Source organism: Diabrotica virgifera, chromosome 5 (genome assembly GCF_917563875.1).
Source record: "Diabrotica virgifera virgifera chromosome 5, PGI_DIABVI_V3a".
NCBI classification, from domain to species: Eukaryota; Metazoa; Arthropoda; class Insecta; order Coleoptera; family Chrysomelidae; genus Diabrotica; species Diabrotica virgifera.
Genome location: NC_065447.1, coordinates 174,478,797 through 174,506,533, shown reverse-complemented (window position 1 = coordinate 174,506,533; position 27,737 = coordinate 174,478,797). Strand labels below are relative to the sequence as shown.

Here is a 27,737-nt window from a genome sequence, read left to right as displayed (position 1 = left end):
GAATCTCCTATGAATGAAATAATCAGTAGTAATTGCACAAGAGCTCTAAAATTATTGAATTTTTCCTGAGTGACACGTTGACAGTTTTAATTAAGGCGAGTGAAATTATGTCAAAGTGTGACGAGGGTAAAAATTCTATATTAATTTTAGAGATCGAGTGCAGTTTGTTGCGATTATTTCATGAATAAAACTATTCAAAACCAAAATTTTATTGTAATTTATTTATGTAAGTACAAATTAGTACAATTAAACACACAGTTGTTATAAATATTTGACGGTTGAAAGTCATCACTTTTATAATTTTTAAAACATTAATTGTCATTAATGTCACTGAATGTATTTTTTCATAGCAACGAAGGGCATCTGACGTAATATACTTGAGGACGGGAAATTATCAAAAATTATCAGTTTAATTTTTATTTCTGTAGCTTTCTATTGGTCGGAATCTCATATGAGTGAAATAATCAAAATTATATTGAAACATAATAAAGATATAATCGACTAATAAATTTTATTCGACGAACAACTATTCATTGATGTATTTGTTGTTGGTGAAATCGGCCGTTAGTCAAATTTAAAAACAATTAACCAGATTTGAATATCTTCAAAATAAAAAAAACTCACTAAGTGCACTTTTTTGAGATTTTGATATTTTCATCAATGTATTGTACTCAATACGGTACCTACCACCCAGCAGTGGAAAAGTCACCAAGTGCTTAAAGCCTTCTAATTGCTGAGATAATTTTACAATTCACTAAGCGCATTATTGTGAATTTCGGTGTCAAGGTAAAACTCATTAAAAATCTTATTATTGTAGTTAGTGAATTTTTCTTTACAATCTGGAGCGCCGAATTGGTACTTAGTGATTTTTAAAACAATAGGTTGTTAGAGTAAACATAAATGTAGATCAAGTTTCAGAGATCTGATAGCGAGAGTGAAGAAGACGAGTGAAATTAAAAGTGCATTCACAAGAATTTTTTGTTTGACTTATTGTGTAAATTCGCAGTTTTAATTCACTTAGAGGTTAGATAATCAAGTTTTAACATTTGGTACTATGTATCACGGCATTTTTTGTTACTTTATCTCTTTCATTTTATTTTATGTTTATCTCTTTCATTTTGAATCTCAAAGTCTTGATACTTTAGGGAAACAAATTCATTAACTTCACAATATCCAATTATTCTGCATGGAAAAACTCATCAAGTACAAAAATTAATCTAATATTTTATAAATCATAGTTCCTGTGACGAAATATGGCATAAAATATCTGTTTTTATTTAGGCTTTAAAGTTACATTAAAAAAATTCCAATATTCAAGTCAGGTGAATTTAAAAAACAATTTGGTCCCTTACATCGATTTTACTCCACTTTTTGAAAAGTGTAGTTAGTGAGATTTACTTCTAATAGAACAGTATCTGAGTCATATAAGGGAACAGGGTTTGGTAATGATTTGAACCTTGTTTGACTCTTGTTGGCAAAGTTTAACAAAGAAGGAAGTACAAGGAAGGGTATTGAGCCCACTACTTTTATTTGTGTAATAGACGAAGTAATTAAAAAGTGCTCACCAAAAACAAAAAAATATACCATAGGATACAGAAACCTACAACAAATAAAAATCGAAGGTGTATTTGCAGATGATATTGTTATTGTGACAAGGACTAAAAAAGCTCTGGAAGAAAATATAAAAATATAGGAGACAGAATTAAAAAATTACAATCTAATAATAAATATGGAAAAAACAAAAGTGATGGCAATATCCAACAAAGAAATTAACGTAAATATTTAAATTCAAGGTAACAAAATAGAACAGGTAGAGACATTTAAATACCTTCGAATAATTTTAAATAAGAAGGGGAAACAAGAAGATGAAATTGAAAATAGAATAAAAGCAGCCACAAGAACATATCGTTCCCTGTATAAAAACTTCTTAAATAAAAAGGAAATAACAAGGAAAACCAAAATGGTAATATTTAAAACAATTTACGTACCTATCACTACATATGGAGCAGAGAACGACAAACAAGAAAAGATATTGCAAGCCGCGAAAATGAGGTATTTAAGAAAAGTCGTGGGAGCTAAGAGAACTGATAAAAGACGTAACAGAGAAATTAGAAGAAAATTAAAAGTAAAAACATTAAAGGAGAAAATTCATAAAAAGAAATGAAAATGGACTGGAGACCTATTTAGAATGACTAGCAATAGACAAGTTAAAATGACATGGGAAGCGAGGCTGATAGGGAAAAACAGGAGAGGCCGACCAAGGAAAACCTAGAATACAAGTGTGATGGAAATATTGAATAATAGATTAAAATCGTGGCAGGAAGCCAAAGAATTAGCAAGGGACCGAAAAAAGTGGCGTAAGTTCGCAGAGAATAACGAGATAAGAAGACACCTTGACACCTTTTGGTATAAGAGGAACATCGATTATGTATGTATTGACTCTTGTTGAACATAAAGTAATATTTAATGATTTTAGTAAACTATTTTAAATATACATATACCTACTCTCTTTGTGTAATTTAAGACTAATTTCAAATATTTGGTATATAGTGTGCCGATCTGCTCTCTGTTGTTGCTGGCATGGAACATTTTTATGAATTAAATTAAGTAACACTGGTACTTGTTCTCCTGGAAAATCTTTAAACTGAATTAACCTCAGTATCCCTGATAAAGTACCAGGCAAGACCTAAAAAATTACAAAACTTTCATTTAAACTGAAAGATAGATTTTACTGTAATGTAAAAAAAATAATAGAATAGAATTCAATAATTTTTTATTTGCATAAACTTTTTACATAGTTGAGCAAATAACGTCAAGTAAAAGTAAAAGTAAAAGTAAAAAAAGATTGTATATAACTCTATAAATCTGAAGTATGTACATAGAACAATTATAATTAAAATTAAAATTAGACACTATGTACAGGGTTATTCACTATATTTTGACCCCCCTGTAAACCTTTATTTACAGAATTAGAAAAAAATGTTAAATACAAAAGTTATTCGATTTTTAAAATATGATTTTTTGACATAATATATAACATACTAGTGACGTCATGCATCTGGTTGTGATGACGTATCGACTATTTTTTTAAATGAGAATAGGGGGTCGTGTGCTAGCTTATTTGAAAGGTAATTAAATTCTCTATTCAGTAATATAAACTTTAAGATAATTATTGATACAGGGTGTCCAAAATTTTTTTCTTTAATTAAATTAATTGACACAAAAAGAAGAATGTATGTAATTTATTTAATTTAAAATACATTCTACTGCTGTCAGAAAACAGAAATAAATGTTTATTGAACAAATAAACATTACTTTTCACTTAAATTCAATGTTCAAACTGCCAAGAGGCAGATGGGTGGCAGCTTGAACATTGAATTTAAGTGAAAAGTAATGTTTAATATACATTTATTTCTGTTTTCTGACAACAGTAGAATATATTTTGAATTAAATAAATTACATACATTCTTCTTTTTGTGTCAATTAATTTAATTAAATTTTTTTTGGACACCCTGTATAAGTAATCATGTTAATGTTTATATTACTGAATACGGAATTGAATAATCTTTCAAATGAGCTAGCACTCGACCTATATTCCCATTTAAAAAAATAGGCGATTACGTCATCACGCCCAAATTGATGACGTCACTAGTACGATATATATGTCAAAAAATCATAATTTAAAAATCGAATAACTTTTGTATATAACATTTTTTTCTAATTCTGTAAATAAAGCAGTTTACAGGGGGGTCAAAATATAGTGAATAACCCTGTACATGTTACAAACTAATATTCCAGGTATTCTGCCAAGGTATATGGTTCTACATTGACCAGATATTTAAATAGCGGTTTTTTTAAATCTTAGTTGATTATCTTGTTTTAACACTAATGGTAACTTGTGGAATTTGATACAGGCATATAGTGGACTCCGTTCTGTTAGAGTAAGCCTGTGTCTAGGGATAGTTAGGTTTAGAGCTCATGTGTAATGGGTATGATTGGGGATGTAATGGTTGAATACTGAAGGGTTCTTAAAAAGAAACATTAAACATTCATAAATGTACAGCTGGTTCCTAAAAAAACTGATACGACTCTTAGTAAAATTTGATCATTTTGAGAAGTGTATTTGATTGGTCTGACATTATATTATATTTATTATGACAGACAAATAATAAAATAAACAAACAAACAAACAAACAACTGACTACATGCGTTAATCCATAAATTGTAATAATTATTAAGGCCTAAATTTTGATATTATTTTGAATTCCTGCATTTTATAAAGAGTATATAAGTAAATGACAGTTTTTACAGAAATTAGAATAAAATATATTTTTGCTAAATAAAATATTAAAACCGCCATTTTTGAGGCTGAACAGAATAAGTTATCTGACAAACGCTAGGCCCATACCGTTATCTGACAAATTTTAAGATTTGGCAGTGGCAGTGACAGTATGTAAATAATAAGTATTTATCCTTCAAAATACACTGCTCAATTTTCTACAAAATACGCTTTAAGAGTCGTATTAGTTTTTTTAGGAACCAGCTGTAAATGGCTGGAAAAGTAAGTATATTTAGTAGTTTAAATTTTCCCCTACATAAGTCCCTGATTTTCATCCCAAGAATAATCCGTACTACTTTTTTCTGAATGATAAGAAGCTCTGATGTTCCAACTGCATTTGCAACTACATTAAGTATGGGAAAACAAATTCATATTTCATGGATCAAAGGCCATTCAGGTATAGATGAAAATGAAGAAGTGGATTCTTTAGCAAAAAATGGTGCGAAAAATGGAAGAATACTCGGATCAAAAATACCAGAGTCTGACTTTATTCCAATTTTTCGAAAGAAACTAAAGGAAAATTGGCAGCTAAAATATGAATTAGGAGAGAAGGGACAGTTTTTTAAGAATATACAACCAAAAATAAGGGACAAACCATGGTTTGAGAATATATGTAATCGTTCAATTATTCGGATTATAAGTCGAATGCGCTGTAATCATGCCTTATTTCCAGTGTATAAATGTAAAATAGGTTTGTTAGATAATAATAAATGTATGTGTGATGAAATTGCCGATTTACAACATATTATTTTAGAATGTCCTTTAAAAAAAATTAGAAATTGACAAGCTTTATCAAAATTTAATATCTTACAATATGAAATTTCCAATAAATGTTTCAAATCTATTGACATTAGAGGATAATAGTATTTATAATATTATATATCAGTATGTAAAATCTACTAACATTACATTGTAAGCAGTATTGCGACAGACAAAAAAAATTTTTTCATTGCAAGCCTAAACCGAAAAAAATTATTAAAAAAATAAATACATAAAAAATAATAATAAAAATACGCAAACAAAATCATTAGGCATTTACTAACATACCATTATTGTATTGTATACAAATTATTATTACTCAATGTATCACGTATATAAATGTAAGTATAAGTAAGCAATGGTTGATAAAACTATAAGAAAACATGACTGGCCTTTTGGCTACGCCAGTGCCATTAACTTAGTTACAAAAAAAAACAAACAACTGCATTTCCCAGAAGAGTATCCTGCTGTAAGTACTCTTTAAGCACTCTTATTAAGTAGCATGCAGAGTTCAGTTTTTAAAATAACTGCAATAGGTGTACATTTTTTTATAATGGCTTTGGCTTAGCCAATTAGCCAGACTATCTGTTTTTTGTATGGTATTACAATAATAATTTTTAATTCAATATCTAAGCCTACTTATAGTCTAAATTTACAGGGTGTTATAATATATTAATGGATACATTTTTCAATTTTGTGTGATATTATCCCACTGTAGATATTGGTCAATATAGATAGCCAGGAATTTGACAGAGTTTGATGTTTTTATGTATTTCTTTCTAATATCCAGTAATAAATGTAATACACATAAATATATGTTTTATTCCACATACAACAGAAAAAAAATTGCACATCCTATATTCCGTAGCAGTCTGAGACTTTGAACTTAAGTTTTGTTCCACTTAAATCTGTATCTGGGCATTTATTCAGTCTGTATCCATCAAACGATAAGTAGCCCTTTTGTTCTTTTGAGCAGGGAAGCCATATTGCTCCATAAATAAAATCTGCTAACTTCGAGCAAGTGTCATTTCACAAATTTACTTAATTACCATTTAAAATTATTATTATATTTATTAAGCGCAACAGGCCTTGTAGGCCTAGGGCTAAAATGTTTACATTTCTGATTACATAAATAATATAATAAATAACTTAATATAACTTAAATAACTTATAAAACTTAAAATTTTTATTTAATTAGACTTCAGTCTTTTTATACACTCCTTCACCACCTCCTTCTGTCCAATGCTAGTTCTTTCCATCTGTCAATGTTACTTTTCTTCAAGTCTTCATACACACTGTCCTTCCATCTTTTCCTTGGCTTGCCTTTCCTCCTCTTTTGTATTGGTCTTCGTGAAAGTACCATTTTTGGCATTCGTTTACTTCCCATTCTCTCGATGTGCCCCAAGTATCGTATTCTCTGTGCTTTGATCGTCGTCGTGATCGTTGGCTCTTGATATAGTTCTTCCAATTCTTTGTTGGTTCTTCTTCTCCACTGACCTTCTATTTTCACACCTCCATATATTGCTCTTTGCATTTTTCTCTCCCATCTTTCTAAAAGGTCTGTTTCTGACTTTTTGAGCACCCATGTTTCGCATGCGTATGTTACTGTAGGTCTGATAACAGTCTTATAAATTCTTATTTTTGTTTTTCTTGATACGTATTTGGATTTCAATAATGTGCGTAATACTCCATATTTTTTATTTCCTTTGGCTATTCTTGCCTTTATCTCCCCTTCTTCATGACCATTTTCATCTATTTTGGCTCCCAGGTAAATAATTTCTTTGGCTCTTTTGAACGAGTATGTTTTTTCTCCATCTATTTGTACTATGATGTTATTCTCTTTTTCTTTTTGGATCTCTCCCATTATCATATACTTTGTCTTCTCTTCATTTATTTTAAGTCCGAATTTTTTGGCTTCTGTTATTATGTTTTTCATTAACTTTTGTAGTTCTTTTTTGCTTGTTGCTAATAGCGTCAGATCATCTGCAAATGCTATGCATTGGTGGCCGTTTTTAAATATCGTTTCTTGCATGTTTATTCTGCTTTCCCTGATTATTCCTTCCAATGTTAGATTGAATGCCGTTGTTGATAGTGGGTCTCCTTGTCGTAATCCTTCCTTGGTTTCAAACTTTTTGGATGTATACCCTTTCCAAGCTATTTCGTTTGTTGTGTTTTCCATCGTCATCTTTACCACCCTGACAATTTTACTTGGTATCCCCAATTCTTTCATCAGTTTGTACATCTGCTGTCTGTTTACTGTGTCGTAAGCCTGCTTGAAGTCTATGAACAGAGCATATAGTACTGTTTTATGTTCGTAACAGGTAGTCTGTATTTCTTTTAAGGCAAATATTTGGTCAGTCGTTGATCTGTTGTTTCTAAAGCCTGCCTGGTATTCTCCCAGTATTTTTTCCGAATACTGACTTAGCCTTTTTCTTATACTTTGTGCCAAGATTTTGTAAACTATTTCTAATAGTGCGATGCCTCTGTAGTTTTCGCATAGCATTCTATCACCTTTTTTATGTATAGGGCATATCCTTGCTATGGTCCACTCTTCTGGCATTTTTTATACTTCCCATATTCTTTTTATCAGGTCATAATATATCTCTTTCTGTAGTCTTTTCCCTCCTGATTTTATCATTATTTATTTATAATTACCATATATTTATAATTACCATTTAAAAATCATGTAATATTGAAGTTTTATATTCAACTAGCGGGCTTGTTTCAACTACTACACAGAATGTCACTGATAATGATCTGATAAGATTGATAATGATCTGATAAGATTGAAAATGTTCTGATGAAATTTTATATACATTTGGATGACTTTTTTAAGTTTTTAATAAATATTAATAAAAGTTTTTAAGTTTTTACTTCTATGTGTTTTTTATAACTATGGTATACAGTCAACTACTGGGACAGTCCCTATAAAAGCTTATAATTTAGACTTTAGAAGAGCTTTTGAAACTATAGACAGATTTGTTAATTAAAAAATTGAGGTATTGAAGCAAAATGTTATAAAATGGTTTAACGAATATCTCAAAAAAAGAACTCATTATGTGGAGTTAGGCCAAAGTAAATCAACAGAACTACCTAATTGTTTTGGTGTACCACAAGGCAGTGTACTTGGAGCATTATTATTTATTATTTTCATCAATGATATTTGAATGAATTTTAGTCTTTTTGCAGATGACACATTGATTGCATGCAGTGGTGAGGATATTGTGGAGGTTGTTATAAGGATGCAGTGGTTGTTAAAAAGAATTGAGATATTTTTGGATGCTAACAAGTTAAAACTTAATGTGAGTAAAACAAAGTCAATGATAGTCTCTAGTCGGTATAAATTAAATAATATAAGTATGGAAAATTTGAAATTAAAAGTTAATAATGAATGCATTGAATGGGTTAATGAAATTAAATATCTTGGATTTATACTGGTTAGCACACTATCTCTGAAACCTCATTTTCAATATATTGGCAAGAAAAAATCTAAAAAATTATTTTTCTTTAATAGAATTAGCAAAGATCTATCATTATTTTCAAGAATCACTGTATTTAGAAGTATAATTCAGCCCCATTTTGACTACTGTTCAAGTGTTTCATTGGAAATTTTGTATAACAGAGGTATGAGAACAATTCTTCGATGCAATCGCTACACACCAATTTTGAGATGATGTATTCTACTTTAGGTTGGTTTTCAGTTCAACAAAGGCTTTACTACCTTACTATGGTTTTCATTTTTAAATTAAAAAAAGGAATGTTGCCTGCATATTTTAATGAATATGTTACATTGAGGGGTCAAGTTCATTCATATACCACGAGAAATATTGATTTTGACATTCAAAAAACCAATAAACATAGTACAGTGACATCCTTGTTTTATTACAAATGTATGAATGAATTTAACCATCTTCCCCCCAGTGTTAAGAATGCAGTGACAGTTCAAATTTTTAAAAAATTACTAAATACATATATTTTACCTGGATAAAAAATCATTTTTAATAAGTCTGTATGTGTTGTATATTGCATGTATTGTATACTGTATGTTACATTTAATTAAGCAAATTCATATTTATTGTTAGTAGGATTTCTATTTCAATAAAGAATTTCAATTTCAATTATAATATACTTCTCCAAGAAATTAGCCATGCTTTTCATTAATACAGGGTGTTTTTAAATAAGTATGACAAACTTTAAGGGGTAATTCTGCATTCAAAAAATAATAAGTCTGCTTTATAAACGTATGTCTACAAATGCTTCATTTCCGAGATACGCGATGTTGAAATTTTTCTTACAAACTGTTAATTTATTTGTTGCTCTAAAACTGATTGAGGTATGCAGATGAAATGTGGTGGGTTTTACGAGGTAGTTATTGCGCATCTTTTGACATACAATTAAGAATTTTATATTCACCATTGGAGAGCATGTGGGTCATATTTTCCGTATGTGCGCCAATGGTAGGCAAAATTCGAGATATCAAAAATGACCCATTTTTAAGGTGGTAAGTTAATTTTAGTGGAACTATACGCAGCATACAACAAACCCGACGTCATAACATCCATAAAGATCGGATGTCTGCGCTGGATGGCCATGTTGAACAAATGTTGGAGACCGAAACACCAAAACATATCGATGGCTTAGTGTGAAAACCTCGTATCTCATTTTTTTTCCAAAATAACATTTTGGTGGTTTTAGTTTGAAAACCTTGTATCTCACGATTTACAACTGTTAGAAAAAATCCAAATACACTAGACTATTTTCTACAGCCGAAAAAAGAAACCACGTATATCAATTGCTCTCTTGATTTAGTGTGAATACCACGTATATTTATAACCAAGAATTTGGTACTTAATTTGAAGTGTTTGTTTGAGGGATTCGACTTGGAGAAATGTTTTTGTGAACAACAAGAGGTAGTCCTGCATACAGAAACATTTTATGAACCTTAAATCAAAAGATTTGTACTGTATCAACCTAGTATTTGGAGGTGTGCAATAAGCTACGAAAAATGAAAACCTCGTAAATAATCATATACACAATCTCATTTGAGATGAAAACCACGTATATCAAGATATACGAGGTTATCATAGTTACTTGGGCAAAGGCTCTATATACTGCAAGGTTATTTACGTGTTTTTCATAGTTAATATTTGTATTTCCAATTTAATAGCAACATTTAACACTTTTAGCTCTAAGCCAATATCAGATAGTTGTCTCAATGTGCTCAAATTAAAAATACATAACAGCAGTTTTTGTTTTTAGGTTATATTATGCAGAAAATCAGTTTTTTGCCTCTCCTGTAAAATTGTAATTTAATGAGATACGAGGTTTTCACACTAAGCCATCGATATAATGAAGCAAACACCAGTAGGGAGAAGGTCAAAGGGAAGACCCAAACTTAGATACGTGGAACAAGTGGAACAAAATCTGAAAACACTTGAGATTACCCACTGGAAGAACAAAGCAAGGAACAGAACAGAATGGCGGAAAATCCTAGAACAAGCCAGGACCCAAAAAGGGTAGTCGAGCTACTGATGATGATGATGAAGTTAATTTTTTGGAGACGTGTATATGGTCATAATATAAGCTTATAAGGAATTAAAATGAAGGATTTAAAGCACTGACAAATAAGGGAACAAATATATCTCTGAGCAAAGGTTAATACGTTCAAGTCTGTCGACACGGCTCTAGTGTTCACACTGTTATCAATCAGGTGCCACTGACACGGCTACCATGTTTATATTTCAACAATTTTCCAATGACTGTATAAATAGGCACATGAGACGAATATCCTTCTAAAAGCATCCTGGGAGGAATATTTGGTGGCATCTGTGAAAATTATGTTTAAAGGAGGAGGTACAACTACGAGGTTACCACATACATAAACATATATTTGGTGGTAAAGACATAGTTTCTCTTTTAATTTGTCTTCCGCTATCTCTTATAGTCATTACTTCTTTCAGGCAAGGTAAATTTCTTCAAAGTTTAAAACTAGCAATTGTCAAGCCTCTACATAAAAAAGGTGATGCTTCTAAGATGGAGAACTATAGACCAATAAGCCTTCTTCCATCATTCTGACTACAAAACTTTTTTACTACAAACAACTTATTTAGTAGTTCACAGCACGGTTTTCTTGCAGGGAGGTCAGTTGAGACAGCTACCTATGATTTTATATCAAAAATTTTAGAAAAACTAGAGTCAAAAATGAAAACACTAGGTCCTAGGTGCTTTTTTAGACCTATCTAAGGCTTTTGATAGCCTAGATCATGCTCTCTTATTGCAAAAATTATATTGTTATGGAATACAGGGACCAGCATTGAAATGGATAAAATCATTTCTTACAGATAGATCACAAAAAGTATGCTTGGAGAAACAGGGATGTAAGGTTTACTCAACCAATAAACTTAAAATTAGGTAAGTATACCACCGGGGAGCGTTTTAGGGCCTTTTCTCTTTTTGGTCTATATAAATGACCTGCCAAATGCGGTGGTTAGTGGTTCCTCAAACCTTGTAAACTCTGCTGATGACTCAAACATCCAACATCCTATTTTGGGAAGAAACATTAGAAACACTCCTCACAGTGGCAGAACAAAATCTGGACAGGCTGAACAGTGGTTCAGTGGAAATAGGCTGGTGCTTAATACTGATAAGACAGTATTTGTTTACTTTAAAACCAGCCAATCACGAGAAGAGTTCCCAGATACAGTCAATCTTTTATCCCAAAACACAGAACCTTCTAGATCAGTTAAGTTTCTTGGTCTTCATACTGACCAGAACTTGAATTGGGGAGAACAAATAAAAAATGCGACAAAAAAACTAAATAGAGCCTAAATAGAACAACCCTCCTAGAAGAATCGTTATGTCACAATCTGTGGGAAGTAGAAATAGGGGTAGGCCAAAACTCACATAGAAAGATGGTGTAGTATAGATGAGGATGGTAGAAAAATAGGTGCAGAAAACTGACAACAGTTGGCAATGGATAGAACTGACTGGTGTAATAGACTTGGGAAGGTCGAGGCTCTTTTATAGGGCTGTAGCACCATTGATGATGATGAGAAGAATATCTGATATTGGCCTGGAGCTGAAAGTGTTAAACCAACAAAAAACAACATTAAATTCATCTGTGTTCATTTGAGGAGATTGTTAGTTAACACCTTGGCTGTGTTACTGGACAAATAGACATATAGGTAACCCTCGTCACGCAACCCAATGTAAGTTAATAAATATCTCTAAACATAGCCAAGGTGTTAATTGATTTTTGCTTAAAAAGCTCACAAACTTGGGTGTTAACAAACATTCAAATTATAAATCTCCCTTTCTCAACACATTTGTGGACATGTTTGCATTATGCAGACAACACTTATAAAGGGATATGACTGTCTGCATATGAAAAAGTGTCCACAAATGTGTTAAGCAGACTTTTGTGATTTTCCATAAGGAAGTATTGCAAGCTAATAATTTCTGCTGCATATCTTAGGTTATTACTGCTGTCAAAGATTAGATTACAGTTATATTTTTTAAGGTTAAAAATAATGAAAAGTCAACTTTGCCAATTTAGTACCTAATAAGAGAAATACAGCATTATATAGGTCACGTAAACACTACTTACCTGATGATGGTCATTAAGTTTGTTGCCGTAAAATACTGCCAGCACCTCCAGCTGTTGTTTGTTCAAGGAATCCTCAGAAATATTCTTTAATACTTCTGTTAATATTGAAATTCCTAGATCCCTTTTAGATGCATGGTCGTTTGTTAACAGCGTGTCTAAATGTTCAATTAGGTCAAGAATAGCAATGGTCTGTTCCTGAATACCTATAATTTTGATACTTATATAAAGATATACTTTTTTTTATTTACAAATAAGAATTACCTTTGGAAATTACGAGTGTATTTTCTTTAAAGGTTGCATCCTCTTTATCTTCAAATTGGTTTATAATTGTTAGTAATTCCATTTGTTTGACTTTGAATGGATCAAAAAATATTTTGTATTTATTACATCAAATATCAAAACATTCAAAAATATTTCGATTATAACCTTAAAACCACGAGAAGAGATTAAAATTTTTGACAATGACACTTTGCTCTTTGTGACACTTCTTCTTTTATAGAATATCAAATACAATTAAAATTAGGACAAATTTTCATTAGACAAATATAAACATTTGATATATACAAAAAGTAACAAGTACATTAAAAGCATATTCTTTAGTTTTTATCATAAAAAAAAACGGTCTTTACTAAATACTGGGGAAACGAATTGTTTTTGAATAGATTTAATAAAAAAGATGGGAGCTTAATGAACAATATATGAGGTAGTGATACAATTTGAGTTTCCTTAAAAAGAAGAGTATTATTGTTGAACGTCACTGCCAAGACTGCAATTTTGACTTTGGTGCAGAATAGAGAATTTGTAACTGTCCAGATTTTTGAATTAAACTTTTTAAAATACGTAAAACATGGTTCGGCAACGTGAACGTAGATCTCAGGCAAATTCAGATAGCAATAAAGCCGATAAAGGCACCAACAGCAGTAGTAGTAATGGAAGCAGTACCTCAACATCAAAATCTTCAGAATCGGTTAATCTGTTTCATTATTGGAAACAATTTGTAGTCGTTGTAGTTCTTAGTGTAGCAGTTTGTTTTGGTTATATGGGTTATTTAGAAACGAGGATAAATACACCCTTCGATGATAGAAAGGTATGTACAGAACTGAATTGAAGTTGAACACCTTTGCTGCGTTTAGAGATATTTGTAAACTTACGTTGAGTGCGTTACGAGGCATATATGTCCCGTAGGGTAACTTTGCCACCGTGCGTTACGACACAGTCGATGCAGCCAACAGTTAGTGTAATTATGAGGTCTATTTGTCTTGTAACACAGCCAAGGTGTTGTATGTCTATATTGTTCCTTTTTAGGTAGTTTCTCAAAGTGGTTTAGATGTTCCTGAGTTATTTTGGGGTAGTTACAGACCAGGTGCTTATTTTGGTTTAAAAACTAGGGATCCAACATCTTTGGTTACTGGTCTTATGTGGTATTTTCCTCTGCGTCTAAAACCTGGAGGAGATGGTATAAGGTAACTAAAATTTGAATGTACTTAGTTTTAACAGCATTTAATTCATGTTAGGTAGAAGTTTAGAAATGATGCAAATCTAAACATTGTCTGAAGCTATTTCCTTGTGGCATTTTTATAACTAACTATTTTGAAGAAAATAAGCCACAATTAAATTGAAAAAAATTTACTATGAAATCTCTAACGTGAGAATTTTACTGTCACTGTTGCATTTGGTTGTCTTTTTAAATATAGATCACATGCTATGATTTTTTTGTGGCGGATATTCTTGAGTTGGGTTTGATTTCATGTAATGGAATGAACTATTTTTCAATAAAGTCGTCCCAGGATTGCAACTCATAAATATTGGCAATATCACTTTAAAGTCTTCTACTTTAAAATGTATAACATATCGATACATTTTTGGCATAGTAATGTAAGTCACCAAAAACGATTTTGTAGAAAAAGCATGTTTTTTCTTTTCATGCGTTTCTTTTGCGGGTATGATTAAAACAATTCTGTACATAAGTTTTTAAAATAGTTAAAAAAAAGGTTTAAAGTAATTCTCTTACTACACTTTGGCAGTACCTAAACAATAATAGTGTTAGTTTAATGGAAAAACACGATTTTCACCAAAAATGTCACTTACGTTACTTTGCCAAAAATGTATCGATATGTCTGAATTGCTGATAAAATTGAGTAAGATTAAATAAATTATTAGAAGAATTTTTTGCTAAGCAACAACATTTTTGTTTAAGTAGTATTTTGTATTTTGACAACGACATCTAATTTGGGCATCGAAACGTTAATAAAATTATTTTTTCAATTTAACTGTGGCTTATTTCCCATCAAAATAGTTAATTATAAATGTTAACACTTTATTGGTGGTCCAGTATTGTCTGTCTACTAAAAATACCTTGATGAGCCCCTAGACGAGAAGTAAGTGACTCTGTAGTTATTATATTTTCAGTACTTATCATATCGCACCATCAGTAATATAGAGGCACAATTCAAAAAAGTAGATTTTTGGCAAATCTCGTTTAAAGATTCTGGTTTCCAACATTACAGCTATTTTTTCAAATAAATGTGAAATTTGGCAGATTTGTTACTTGATAATTGCACTATAAATAGCAATGAGAAAAAATATTAATACACAAAAAATTTTAGCCACCTTTGAGCTTCACATTACAAAATTAGTTAGAATGTTACAGGGTGTTCGATAACACAGTGGCAGACCAAACTTATGTTTTTTTAAATGGAACACCCTATATTTTATTTTAAATTCGAAATCCTGTTAACTTCTCCATCACAAAAATGTAAAGGTTTGTTATGTTATACAGGGTATTTACAAAGTTATAACCAATTTTATATGAAAATCGTAACAAGTTCAACTCCCTGTACAAATAAAAATAATCAAAACAACAATGGTTTATTAATGCCATATTTTTTAACATATTTTCAAAATTTTCAAGAATGGTCGATATTGCTAATTTTCTTTATATCAAATACAGGGTGAGTCAAAACGCAAGTACATTATTTTCTCAGTAATTTTAAATGGAACACCCTGTATTTTATATCACTATTGAAAAGTACCATTACTGTACTTAAATTTTTAGATGACATTCCCTATGTCTAAATTTATTAGTTTTCAAGATATTTTCATTTTTCAATGGACCAGTAGCGTGGCCACCCAAATCACCAGAATTTAATAAACTAAACTGATTTTTTTGGGGTTACGTTAATAATGAAGTTTATAAAATACCTCCAACAACAAGGGATGAGATGAAAAATAGAATACAAAGTGTATTTCGATGTGTTAATTTACAAATGCTCCGTAGAGTAAGTAGCTCATTCAATGATCGTTTTTAGAGGCGTACATAAATGTGTTACGAGGTAATTTTGAACACCTTTTGTAATTAAATATTAAAAATATTTTATTAAAAGTAGCTTCTAATTTTTTCAAACATGTTTTTTTTGCAAAATGTATTACTGATAAATTATGTTTCGTTCTTTATTTGTTACATTGTTACATTTACATACAAAAGTAGTGTTTAATTGTCTTCACGAAATATTGTATTTTGTGTTTGTGTGTTTTTTTTGTAAAATTTATTAGTAATTTTCTTTGTTTATTTGTTGCATTTACATAAAAAGATAGTTTTTAATTGTTTCAAAAATGTTGCATGTAGTGGTTGTGTTTTTGTTTGTAAAATGTATTACTAATAAATTATTTTTATTTCTTTATTTGCTACAGTGTTACATTGATTACCGGTTGATAATCGGTAATCTTCAATTGTCAATTCAGTCATGGCTTACTTAAAATTTAGATAAATTTAAACACCTAAAATACTTTGCTCTGAAAAATGAAAATATCTCGAAAACTAATAAATTTGGGCATAGGGAATGTTATATAAAAATTAAAGTATGTTAATGTTACTTTTCAATAATGATATAAAATACATTGTGTTCCATTTAACATTACTGAGAAAATAATGTACTTGCGTTTTGACTCACCCTGTATTTGATATAAAGAAAATTAGCAATATCAATAATTCTTAAAAATTTTGACAATAAATAAAAAAATATGGCATTAATAAGCCATTGCTGTTGTGCTTATTTTTATTTATACAGGGAGTTGAACTTGTTACGATTTTCATACAAAATTGGTTATAACTTTGTAAAGACCCTGTATAACATTACAAACCTTTATATTTTTGTGATGGAGAAGTTAACAGGATTTCGAATATAAAATAAAATATAGGGTGTTCCATTTCAAAAAACATAAGTTAGGTCTGCCACTGTGTTATTGAACACCCTGTAACATTCTAACTAATTTTGTAATGTGAAGCTCAAAGGTGGCTAACATTTTTGTTATTAACTTTTATTACTATCTATTACTATAGCGGAGCTATTGAGCTTTACCCTACTAATCAATCACCCTGTATATACTAAGGATTTCCACAGTTTTCACTGTATTCCTTCACTCAACCATTCTCTCTAATTCTTTTTGTTTTCCCAGTCCCTTCACTGCAGATATCTTCTTTCCATTGCTTGTTCCACTTCATCTTCGGGGTCTGCCTCTCTTTCTTCTTCCTATCGGGCTCCAGTCTGTTATTTTATTTTACCGACGATTTGGTCTGCTCTTCTGACATGTCTGTACCAGGTTAATCACATCTGTTATTTGTAGTATATTATATCTGAGTTCATTCTCATTATTTTCTTAAATTCCTATATTTATTATATCTCTTCTTGTTACTTACTCTACAGCTTCTTCTTAGTAATTCCATCTTTGTTGCTTTTAGTTTGTTTTTGGTTTTCTTATTTATTGTCTAATTTTCACACCCATAAGTGAGTATCCTTCTTGTCATGGTGTTATATATTCTTCTTTTTGTTTTTATACTGATGTTCTTATCCCAGATTACCAGGTTCAATTTTCTTATGCAGTCTCTTGTCTGTCGTAGTCTATTTTTTATATCTTCTTCAGTTGTTCCTTTGTTTGATATTATGAAACCTTAATACTTGTACTTGTCTGTTCCTTCTCCATTGTTCAGGTGCTCCGGTGTTCAGTTTTCTTTAGGTTTATTTCCATCAAGTTCTTTGTATATTCCTGTTCCAGTTTTCTCATCATAAAACTGAGGTCATCTGCGTCTTGTGCAATCACTATTTGGTTGTAAGCATAACTTAGGATATATAGATATTCTTTTCTTACTGGTATACCCATTCCTTCTCACTTTCTTTTACATGGTTTCAGCGTTTTTTCCAGGAATATTTTGGACAGGGTAGGGGGTTTGGAACAACCCTGTAGTAGTCCCTTTGTTGTCTTAAATGGACTGCATATTATATTGCCTGTTTAGATAGCTACTTTGTTATTCTTGGCAGAGTGCTTTTACTGCTTTTATTAATATTCATGGAACTTCAATGTCTTCCATTGCTTCCCATTGTGTATGATTCTAATAGTCAGAACTATCATATAGGCTATTCTTTTTAGGCATTGGTGTGAACAAGGTGACAACCTGGAAAAATATGGTTGGTTGCAGCATGATGGATACAATTTTGGTATTCAAGAAATTATCGATGGACCTTTTAATATCACAACCTCATTTGTAAAGAAACCAGGAGGCCTTCATGGTGGAGAATGGTCAGCCAGAGTTGAAGTCAATTATAAAGTGAGATTTTTTGTTATATATAACAATGTACTAATATAACAATATAACATATTTATAACGAAAAATCCAATAAAACTGCAGGGCCTGACACAATTCCAACTGAAACAAGTAATTGGACTTCGTAAGTCCTATATTTTCACCCAAAGTAATCGAAAGTAGAACTGGAAGTCGATACTTGAACTCTTCTTGTAACTTTACGTCGATGGATATACGATTTTACTAATTTTGTTTAAACATTGTTTAAGCAGAAATGACTTCAAAACAGGAACTAAAGATTCAAACTCAACTTTTCAATATGCTTCGATTGATGTGTAACATGTACTATTTCTGCGACTATAATGGCACTTCTGGTTAGAACTTTTTAACCGGAAATGATATAAAAACCAAAATTTTATATTGGTTCTCATCTTGTTAAGGCACGTCGAATGGTATATCGCTTATACTATTTCGGTGACTTTAAAACGGTACTTACGGTTGCAACTCTAAAACCGGAAGTCTGATGCCAAATATCTCCCTTGGGATTTAAGCTTTCATTCGACACCTCATTTGTCATTTTATCTGTATTAATAACGGAGGAGTTGTATTCGCGAGCAGAAAGACAGTCGGACAGACAGTCATGAAACCGGAAGTATATATTTGTTCTCATCTTGTAAAGGTGCGTCGAATAATATATCACTTGTACTATTCCGGTGGCTTTCAAACAGTACTTCTGGTCGCATTTCTAAAACCGGTAGTTCTATGTCAAATTTCTTACATTTAGTACCATCCTTGGATTATAAGATTTCATTCGACACCTAAATTGTCATTCTACCTTGTATAGTGACAAAGGACTTATATTTGCGGTCGAAAGGACAGACGGACAGACAGCCTAGGTCAAATTTCTCACCTTTACTACCATCCTTGGATTATAAACTTTCATTTGACACCTCGTTTATCATTCTACTTTGTATAATGAAATAGGAGTTATATTCGCAGTCGGACGGACAGACAGACAGACAGCCTAGATCAAATTTCTCACCTTTATTACCATTCTTGGATTATAAGTTTTCATTTGACACCTCATTTGTCGTTCTACCTGGTATAATGACGGAGGAGTTATATTCGCGGACGGACGGGCAGACGGCCAGACAGCCTAGGTCAAATTTCTCACCTTTAGTACCATCCTTGGATTATAAGCTTTCGTTTGACACCTCAGTTGTCATTCTAGCTGGTATAATGATGGAGGAATTGTGATCACAGACAGACAGACAGATGGACGTGCATAATTCAAAGTTTTCACATTTTTTCAAAAGGGTCTAGCCGGGTAAGATGATGAAAAGTGCTCCCAACTCGATTCGAATTCCATATAGGTCACCGTTTAGCATAAATAGTGAAACTAACTTTCTGAAATTTTTAGCCCCCTAGGTGGTCATGTGACCCACCTAGAGCCTAATTAGGGTTTTTATGTTTTTATTTTTTATCTCAGCCGCATCGAGAACTAGCGAAAAACTTTAAATAAAATTGGTTTTCAAAACAACTCTATAATTAATAATCTATAGAAATAACCTCAAAAAACAGAAAACAAATTTTAAGCAAAGGCTTAAACCAACTCCCGCGCGAGCTTAAAATTATTTGGTTTAAGCCTAGGCTTAAGCCTCAAATTAAAGTGGAAATACAGGCATCTAAGCTTAAGCAAAGGCTTAAAGTAAGCTTTGGCTTAAGTGAGGTTGGAAATACCGGCCCTAAGTCTACTAATACATTGATCTGATCTTCGGATATTAATTTATTTATTGTTTTCACCAAAGGGCCTAGCCGGGTAAGATGATGAAAAGTGCCCCCAACTCGATTCGAATTCCATATAGGTCACCGTTTAGCATATATAGTGAAACTAACTTTCTGAAATTTTTAGCCCCCTAGATGGTCATGTGACCCACCTAGAGCCTAATTAGGGTTTTTATGTTTTTATTTTTTATCTCAACCGTATCGAGAACTAGCGAAAAACTTTAAATAAAAAAGTTGTAAGCTTTAAAAAGTTCTGTTAGAAAAAAATTTATTTTTTTATTTTTGGCGGGAAATTTAAATTTTAGAACGATTTTAAAATTTTAAATGAGCATAAAAAAATAACTAAGACATTCGTTTTCACAAAAAAATATATAACGTGTATTTTTGCATAATATTTCACCCTGAATTTTTTCAAATTTTTAAAATTGGTGTAACGCACCTTTAAAAATAAAAAACCGCATTTTTTCGGTGTTTTTTTCGTTTTTTGAAACAATTTTATACATATTTTTCAAAAAAGGTAACACCGCCACTAGAATAGGTAAAAAACTGAAAAATAATTGGGGTTTGCCTAATAAAAATTTTTTGTAATGCCATCCATTTTCAAGATTGTTGAAGAAAACAAAATTTTACACATTTTTTACGATTTTGCCGAAACTACTGGCAACATTGTAATAAAATTTGGCGAGTTTTAAGAGGTAGTTGTTGTGCATTTTTTGACATACAATTAAGAATTTTATATTAATCATTGGCGCGCATAGGGGTAATGGTCTGAACTTTTTAAAGAAAAAAGATAGTACGCCACTGACATATTTCAAATTAACAATAGTTTTTGAATTCCCCGTTCAATTTGTGACAAAAAATCTATCTTCCTATTTTTTCATACGACGCGCCATTTTTATTCAAAAAATAAAACATCTTAACCCTACAAAGTATTTGAACTTCTATGACATAAAATACTACTATTAGTAGTTTCTACATCTATGTACATACATAAACTCGTACATCCATTATAAAAACTAATTCAAATACTTTGGAAGCGTTAAGATATTTTATTTTTTGCAACAAAACGGCGCCTCGTATGAAAAAATGAGAAGATAGTTTTTTTTTATCGCAAATTGAACTGAAAATTGAAATTCAAATTGAATTCAAAAATGATTGTTAATTTGAAATATGTCAGTGGCGTACTATCTTTTTTTCTTTGAAAAGTTCAGACCATTACCCCAAAACGCGCCAATGATGAATATCAAATCCTTAATTGTATGTGAAAACATGCACAATAACTACCTCTTAAAACCCGCCAAGTTTTATTACAATGTTGCCAGTAGTTTCGGCAAAATCGTAAAAAATGTGTAAAATTTTGTTTTCTTCTTGTATCTTGAAAATGGATGGCGTTACAAAAAATTTTTATAAAGCAAACCCTAATTATTTTTCAGTTTTTTACCTACTGCAGTAACGGTGTTACCTTTTTTGAAAAATATGTATAAAATTGTATCAAAAAACGAAAAAAAAAATCCGAAAAAATGCGGTTTTTTTATTTTTGAAGGTGCGTTTCACCAATTTTAAAAATTTGAAAATATTCAGGGTGAAACATTATGCAAAAATACACGATATATATTTTTTTCGTGAAAACGAATGTCTTAGTTATTTTTTTATACTCATTTAAAATTTTAAAATCGTTCTAAAATTTAAATTTCCCGCCAATAATTTAAAAAAAAATTTCGGACAGAACTTTTTAAAGCTTACAACTTTTTTATTTAAAGTTTTTCGCTAGTTCTCGATACGGCTGAGATAAAAAATAAAAACATAAAAACCCTAATTAGGCTCTAGGTGGGTCACATGACCACCTAGGGGGCTAAAAATTTCAGAAAGTTAGTTTCACTATATATGCTAAACGGTGACCTATATGGAATTCGAATCGAGTTGGGGGCACTTTTCATCATCTTACCCGGCTAGGCCCTTTGGTGAAAACAATAATTAAATTAATATCCGAAGATCAGATCAATGTATTAGTAGACTTAGGGTATTTCCAACCTCACTTAAGCCAAAGCTTACTTTAAGCCTTTGCTTAAGCTTAGATGCCTGTATTTCCACTTTAATTTGAGGCTTAAGCCTAGGCTTAAACCAAATAATTTTAAGCTCGCGCGGGAGTTGGTTTAAGCCTTTGCTTAAAATTTGTTTTCTGTTTTTTGAGGTTATTTCTATAGATTATTAATTATAGAGTTGTTTTGAAAACCAATTTTTAAGTAATAACGTTATTATTGGATTATTACATAATAATCTATTAATTTATTAATCGTAATAACGATTATTAAAATTCTTACTACTTTTGGAAGGTGTAGGCACATGAAAATTGTTTATTTCTATAATGCTTGGTAGGTATATTTATTTTACAAAAATAAACTTACATTCCAATTTGACATTTTAAGGAATATATCCAATAAACAAAATTACAAAGACGGATCTATTGCTTATGCAAAATAACAATAAAAATATAACCAGAGAAAATAGGTTTGTTCTAGCAAACAGTCAAACTAGTCAGAAACCGTCAGCAAACAGTTGGTCAGTGAGAAAACATAATACAGTCACCAGTGCTATCCCCTCTACTCGCGCTGGTCCACTATTCGCTGATGGTTTCAAACCGTTTCAAACTGATGCTAGAACAAACCTATTATAGACAATAAACTAAAAACACATGTACCATGTACACAAAATTAGGTGAAGTAAAAATAACATTGATACAGATGACAAGATAAAATTAAATGTCAACAGTAGTGGTTTTTACCTCAGAACAGTTAGCTCTGGCACTTTGACGTATTCAGAGGTACCAAACCAATTAACTTTACAGCTGAGCATCAGTTTAGTTAAGAGAATGATGGAAATACGGCACCCAGCTTAAGCTTCTCCTTAACTTTTGACACAGGCTTAGCTAAGCAAAAGCTTAAGTAGCTGTTGAAATACCGGCCCTTATACTTATAATACTATACACGGTGTTTCATTAATAATTGTCCATATAGTAACTGGAGAAACCTTAGCACAAAATACGAAGATTTAACCTCAAACTCTTAAATAAAATGTGGTTCCTTACTGAGTTACAGGGTGTTTTATCTAAAAATTTAAGAACTATTTTTGCTCAGCATTTTTAAACTATTCGACGTATCCTTTTCATACTTGGCAGAAAGTATAGTTACTGCACAAACTACTAAATTATGTTAAACAAACGTTTCTGACTATTACCAGAGGCGTACGACGGGGGAAAGTGAATAGTTGACCCATTACAAATTCTACGCCACTGGCGGAATTGCTATTTTAGTCCAATATTTCGATGTTTCAATACTTTCTATGAAAAAAATGTAATCTTCATTCGTAACCATAAAGTCATTAGTCTTCAAGATATTTGAAGTTGAAAATTCAACGGCACAGCTATTTTGGTTAATGTATTGTGGCCCTTCATTTTTAACATCAAATATCTCGAAAAATAAAGATTTTATCGTTAAGAATGAAGAGTATATTATTTACATAGAAAGTATTGGAGAATTTAAAAGTTACACTAAAATAACAATTCCATCAGTGGTGTCGAATTTAAAAAGGGTCAACCATTCACTTTTCCCTGTACGCCTCTGGTAGTAGCCAGAAATGTTTATTTAATATGAAATACTAGGGTATACAGTATCTACGCTTTTTGACAAGCATGATAAGGATATTTCAAATACTTTTAAAGTACTGGGTACAAAAAAATTTTAAATTCTAAATCAAATATATATATATATATATATACAATAGCACTAAAGGCCTTAGAGGCCCATGGCTTGAAAAGTTTGTTTTTTTCTTTCTTCATTTTCACGTTTCTTTATTACACCAGTTAATAGGGAAAAAAATCATCGATTTCACGTAAAAATGTTAAACAGGGTTTTGAAGGTTTTAAGCGATAGATGAGGTATAAATGATGATAATTCCGTGAAGACGTACAGCTAATTTTTCTTCTTCTTTTTTTAAAACAGTTATAAAGAATGAAAAACTAAGTTTTTTTACTATAAAACGTTTCTTATCCATTTTAGAGAAAAATGTTTCAAATAAATATTGTAGATCTTAAAAAGTTCTTCAATTTGGTGTGACACATATTGCAATATATAAACAATTGACCGAGATAATTGTAAAAAACTCTCATTTTTGCACTAATTTTTAAATATTAATAACTGTATTTTTTGCACAACGATATTTAATTTAACTACTTTAAATTATGTCAATTAATGGGTTATTTTAGTGAGCTAAATTTCAACCAGATCGACCAAATAGTTTATAAGTTATTCAATTTGTTTATCCCAGACAGCAATTGTTTAAACAACTGTTCTTGCCCTAACAGTGACTCTAGAGATATTTTACAAATCGCAATCGATTATTTGAGACTTTAGTTATAAGATGTATTGAAAATGTTTTAAGATTTTATCAAAATTGTTGTTAAAAAAACCGCCTGAGAAAGACCCTACTTTTTAGGTTATAAGCAATTAGAATAACTTTGACAGTTTTTACGTTACACACTCGTATGTAGGCTCACTGAAAAGCTGGTGAAAATATACACATTAAAATAATAAAGTGGATTTTATAGGACTAATAGAAATCGAGTTAGAATTTTTTTTTTCAATAAATCATATTTCCATTTTTTATAAACATTAAGAGCTGAAAATTGAATAGGTTGTTTAAGAAAGTCTATATTTTACGATCCAGTTTATAGATTGCATATGCAGTAAAAAAAATAAAAAGTCATGACTCATTAAACTGATGGTACTCGTGAAACACCGCCAACAAATGTGAAGGTGAGAATAGCTTCGTTTTATTTTTTAGAATGGAATCCCAATTTGAAACATTTTGAAAAAATTTGCAGTTTAATTGCTATTACTTGCTTTAATTTTACAATAATTTCTCGTAAGAATTACTTATATTTTACTAATTAAAGAATATTATTTATATAAATATACAATAATAATTAGCTCAGGCCCAGAAAATAAATTGGTTGGAAACACGATCTTATCCATAAAACAAAAAATATTTTTAGCAGTTAGTAAGAATAAAAAGCAATTGATTCAACTTTTATGTGCAGAGCTCAACAAATCTGGGTACCGAACTAAAGTAGCAGATGAAGATGCAGACGTATTAATAGTGCAGACAGCTCTTCACGAACATACATATGAAACTAACAAGACCATTGTAATAATTGGTAATGATACTGATATACTCATAATATTGACGCAACTCTCTGCTCCGGACAATAACATATATTTTGAAAAAAAAGTCGCAAAAGGAAAATCTATCTATTATAGTTGTAATAGTTTTAAACATTCTCATCTAAGAAAATACGTTGGGTTCTTATATATTTTTACTGAGCGTGATACAACTTCCACTTTTTTAATCAAGGAAAATTCAAATTATTAACTGCATCGTCAGAAATTGTAGATCTGATAAATATTTTTTATGACGAGAATGCTAACAAGGAGAACATCATGAAAAACGGATGTGATATCATTGTTGCTTTGTATTCTGCTGCAATTTTTGCCTTTTTGTTTTCCGATGGCCTGGGCTGGGCTTGAACTCTCGTACCTCACGGCGAAGTGAAGTGTAGGTACTGTACACCATACTAATATATGTTAAATAAACCTTTATGGCTACTACCAGAGGCGTACGACAGGGGAAAGTGAATGATTAACCCTTCCCACGTTCTACGCCACTGGCGGAATTACTATTTTAGTGCAATTTTTCGATTCTCTGACATTTTTTATGTAAATAACATACTCTTAATTCGTACCGATAAAATCATTAGTTTTCGAGATATTTGAATTTAAAAATGAAGGGGCACAATACATTATCCAAAATAGCGGTGACGTTGTATTTTTAACAAATATCTGGAAAAATAATGACTTTATCGATACGAATGAAAAGTACATTATTTTCATATAATGTATTGGAGAATCCAAATATTTAATCCAAATGTTTAACATAATTTAGTAGTTTGTGCAGTAACTATACTTTCTACCAAGTATGAAAAGGATACGTCAAATAGTTTTAAAATGCTAAGCAAAAATAGTTTTTAAATTTTTAGATAAAACTCAGTAAGGAACCACATTTTATTTAAGTTTTTTAGGTTAAATCTTCGTATTTTGTGCTAATGTTTCTCCAGTTACTATATGGACAATTATTAATGAAACACCCTGTATACAGGGAGCACGTAAAGGTTGGAATAAATTCATTTTCTCGAGAATGGACAATTTTGGAAAAAATCTCGAAACAGGTCGATTTTTATTTTTAAATTAGGACTTTTTGACATATACAGTGTGTCCAGAAACTCTACCGACAAACGAAGACAGGAGATTCCTCAAATAGTTTTATGACAATTTAACCCAATTCACCTAGTCCGAAAATGCTTCCTAAGGGAGCTAGAGCTCTTTGAAGATGGCGCCATGTAATTAGTTTTTCTTAAATACCTCCAGAACGCTTCTATTTAGAAAAACGAAAATTGGTATATTTATTTACTTTCCTGAAATGAATCGATTCCATCCATTGCGAATTTCTAGTACCGGTCATAGGCGTACGTTTTGGGTAGGGCAACGGTTATTTTATTGCATAACTTTTTTGTCTTCAACTTTTAAGCATTTTTGATACTGGATTATTAAATTGTGAGGTATTCTAGTACTAAAAGGTACTCTTACTTTAAGTCGATAGGATACACCGTTTTCTAGAAAAATATATTTGAAAGTTTTTAGTTTTGGGAATTTGAAAAAAAAAGTTAAAAAAAATTTAAAAAAAACCGATGTATTTTACCAACTTAAAGCAAGAGTAACTTTTAGTACTCGAATATCTCATAATTGAATAATCTCGTGTCAAAAATACTTAAAAATTAAAGACAATAAAGGTATGCTATAAAATAACTGTTGACCTACCCAAAACGGACGCCTATGACCGGTACTAGAAATTCGCCATTAATGAAATCGATTAATCTCTGGAATATAAATAAATGTACCAGTTTTCATCTTTCTAAATAGTTTTTTTTTAATCTTTTTTTTTTTAAATTCAAGGGACGAAAAATTTTCAAATCGATTTTTCTAGAAAACGGTGTGTCCTATCGACTTAAACTAAGAGTACCTTTTAGTACTAGAATAACTCACAATTAAATAATTCAGAGTCAAAAATGCTTAAAAATTAAAGACAAAAAAGTTAGGCGATAAAATAACCGTTGCCCTACCCAAAACGGACGCCTATGACCTGTACTAGAAATTAGCAATGGATGGAATCGATTCATTTCTGGAAAGTAAATGTGTATACCAATTTTCGTTTTTCTAAATAGAAGCCTTCTGGAGGTATTTAAGAAAAACTAATTACATGACGCCATCTTCAAAGAGCTCTAGCTCCCTTAGGAAGCATTTTCGGACTAGGTGAATTGGGTTAAATTATCTTAAAATTATCTGAGGAATCTCCTGTCTTCGTTTGTCGGTAGAGTTTCTGGACACCCTGTATATACTACTAGTGGCGTCACCCATTTGGGCGTGATGACGTCATCGATGATTTTTTTAAATGAGAATAGGGGTCGTGTCATAGCTCATTTGAAAGGTAATTCAATTTTCTATTTAGCAATATAAACATTAACATAATTATTTATACAGGGTGTCCCAAAAATTCTTTTT

General features: G+C 31.0%; 2 protein-coding genes across 2 annotated transcripts in view; one reads left to right on the top strand and one right to left on the bottom strand.

Moving 5' to 3' along the window:
• The window catches only part of LOC126885220 (MMS19 nucleotide excision repair protein homolog), a 99,505-nt gene extending 86,346 nt beyond the window's left edge, over window positions 1-13,159 (bottom strand). Inside the window, exons 1-3 of the mRNA XM_050651673.1 lie at window positions 12,966-13,159; window positions 12,705-12,907; window positions 2,506-2,686 (exon numbers count right to left, since the gene is read on the bottom strand). Of these exons, the coding sequence (XP_050507630.1) occupies window positions 2,506-2,686; window positions 12,705-12,907; window positions 12,966-13,047 (466 nt within the window). The 5' untranslated portion in view covers window positions 13,048-13,159. The remainder of the gene's footprint in view (window positions 1-2,505; window positions 2,687-12,704; window positions 12,908-12,965) is intronic.
• A 208-nt stretch (window positions 13,160-13,367) lies between these two features.
• Window positions 13,368-27,737, top strand: part of LOC126885221 (uncharacterized) — a 105,029-nt gene continuing 90,659 nt past the window's right edge. Inside the window, exons 1-3 of the mRNA XM_050651674.1 lie at window positions 13,368-13,791; window positions 14,010-14,167; window positions 18,129-18,306. Coding sequence (XP_050507631.1) covers window positions 13,552-13,791; window positions 14,010-14,167; window positions 18,129-18,306 — 576 coding nt within the window. The 5' untranslated portion in view covers window positions 13,368-13,551. The remainder of the gene's footprint in view (window positions 13,792-14,009; window positions 14,168-18,128; window positions 18,307-27,737) is intronic.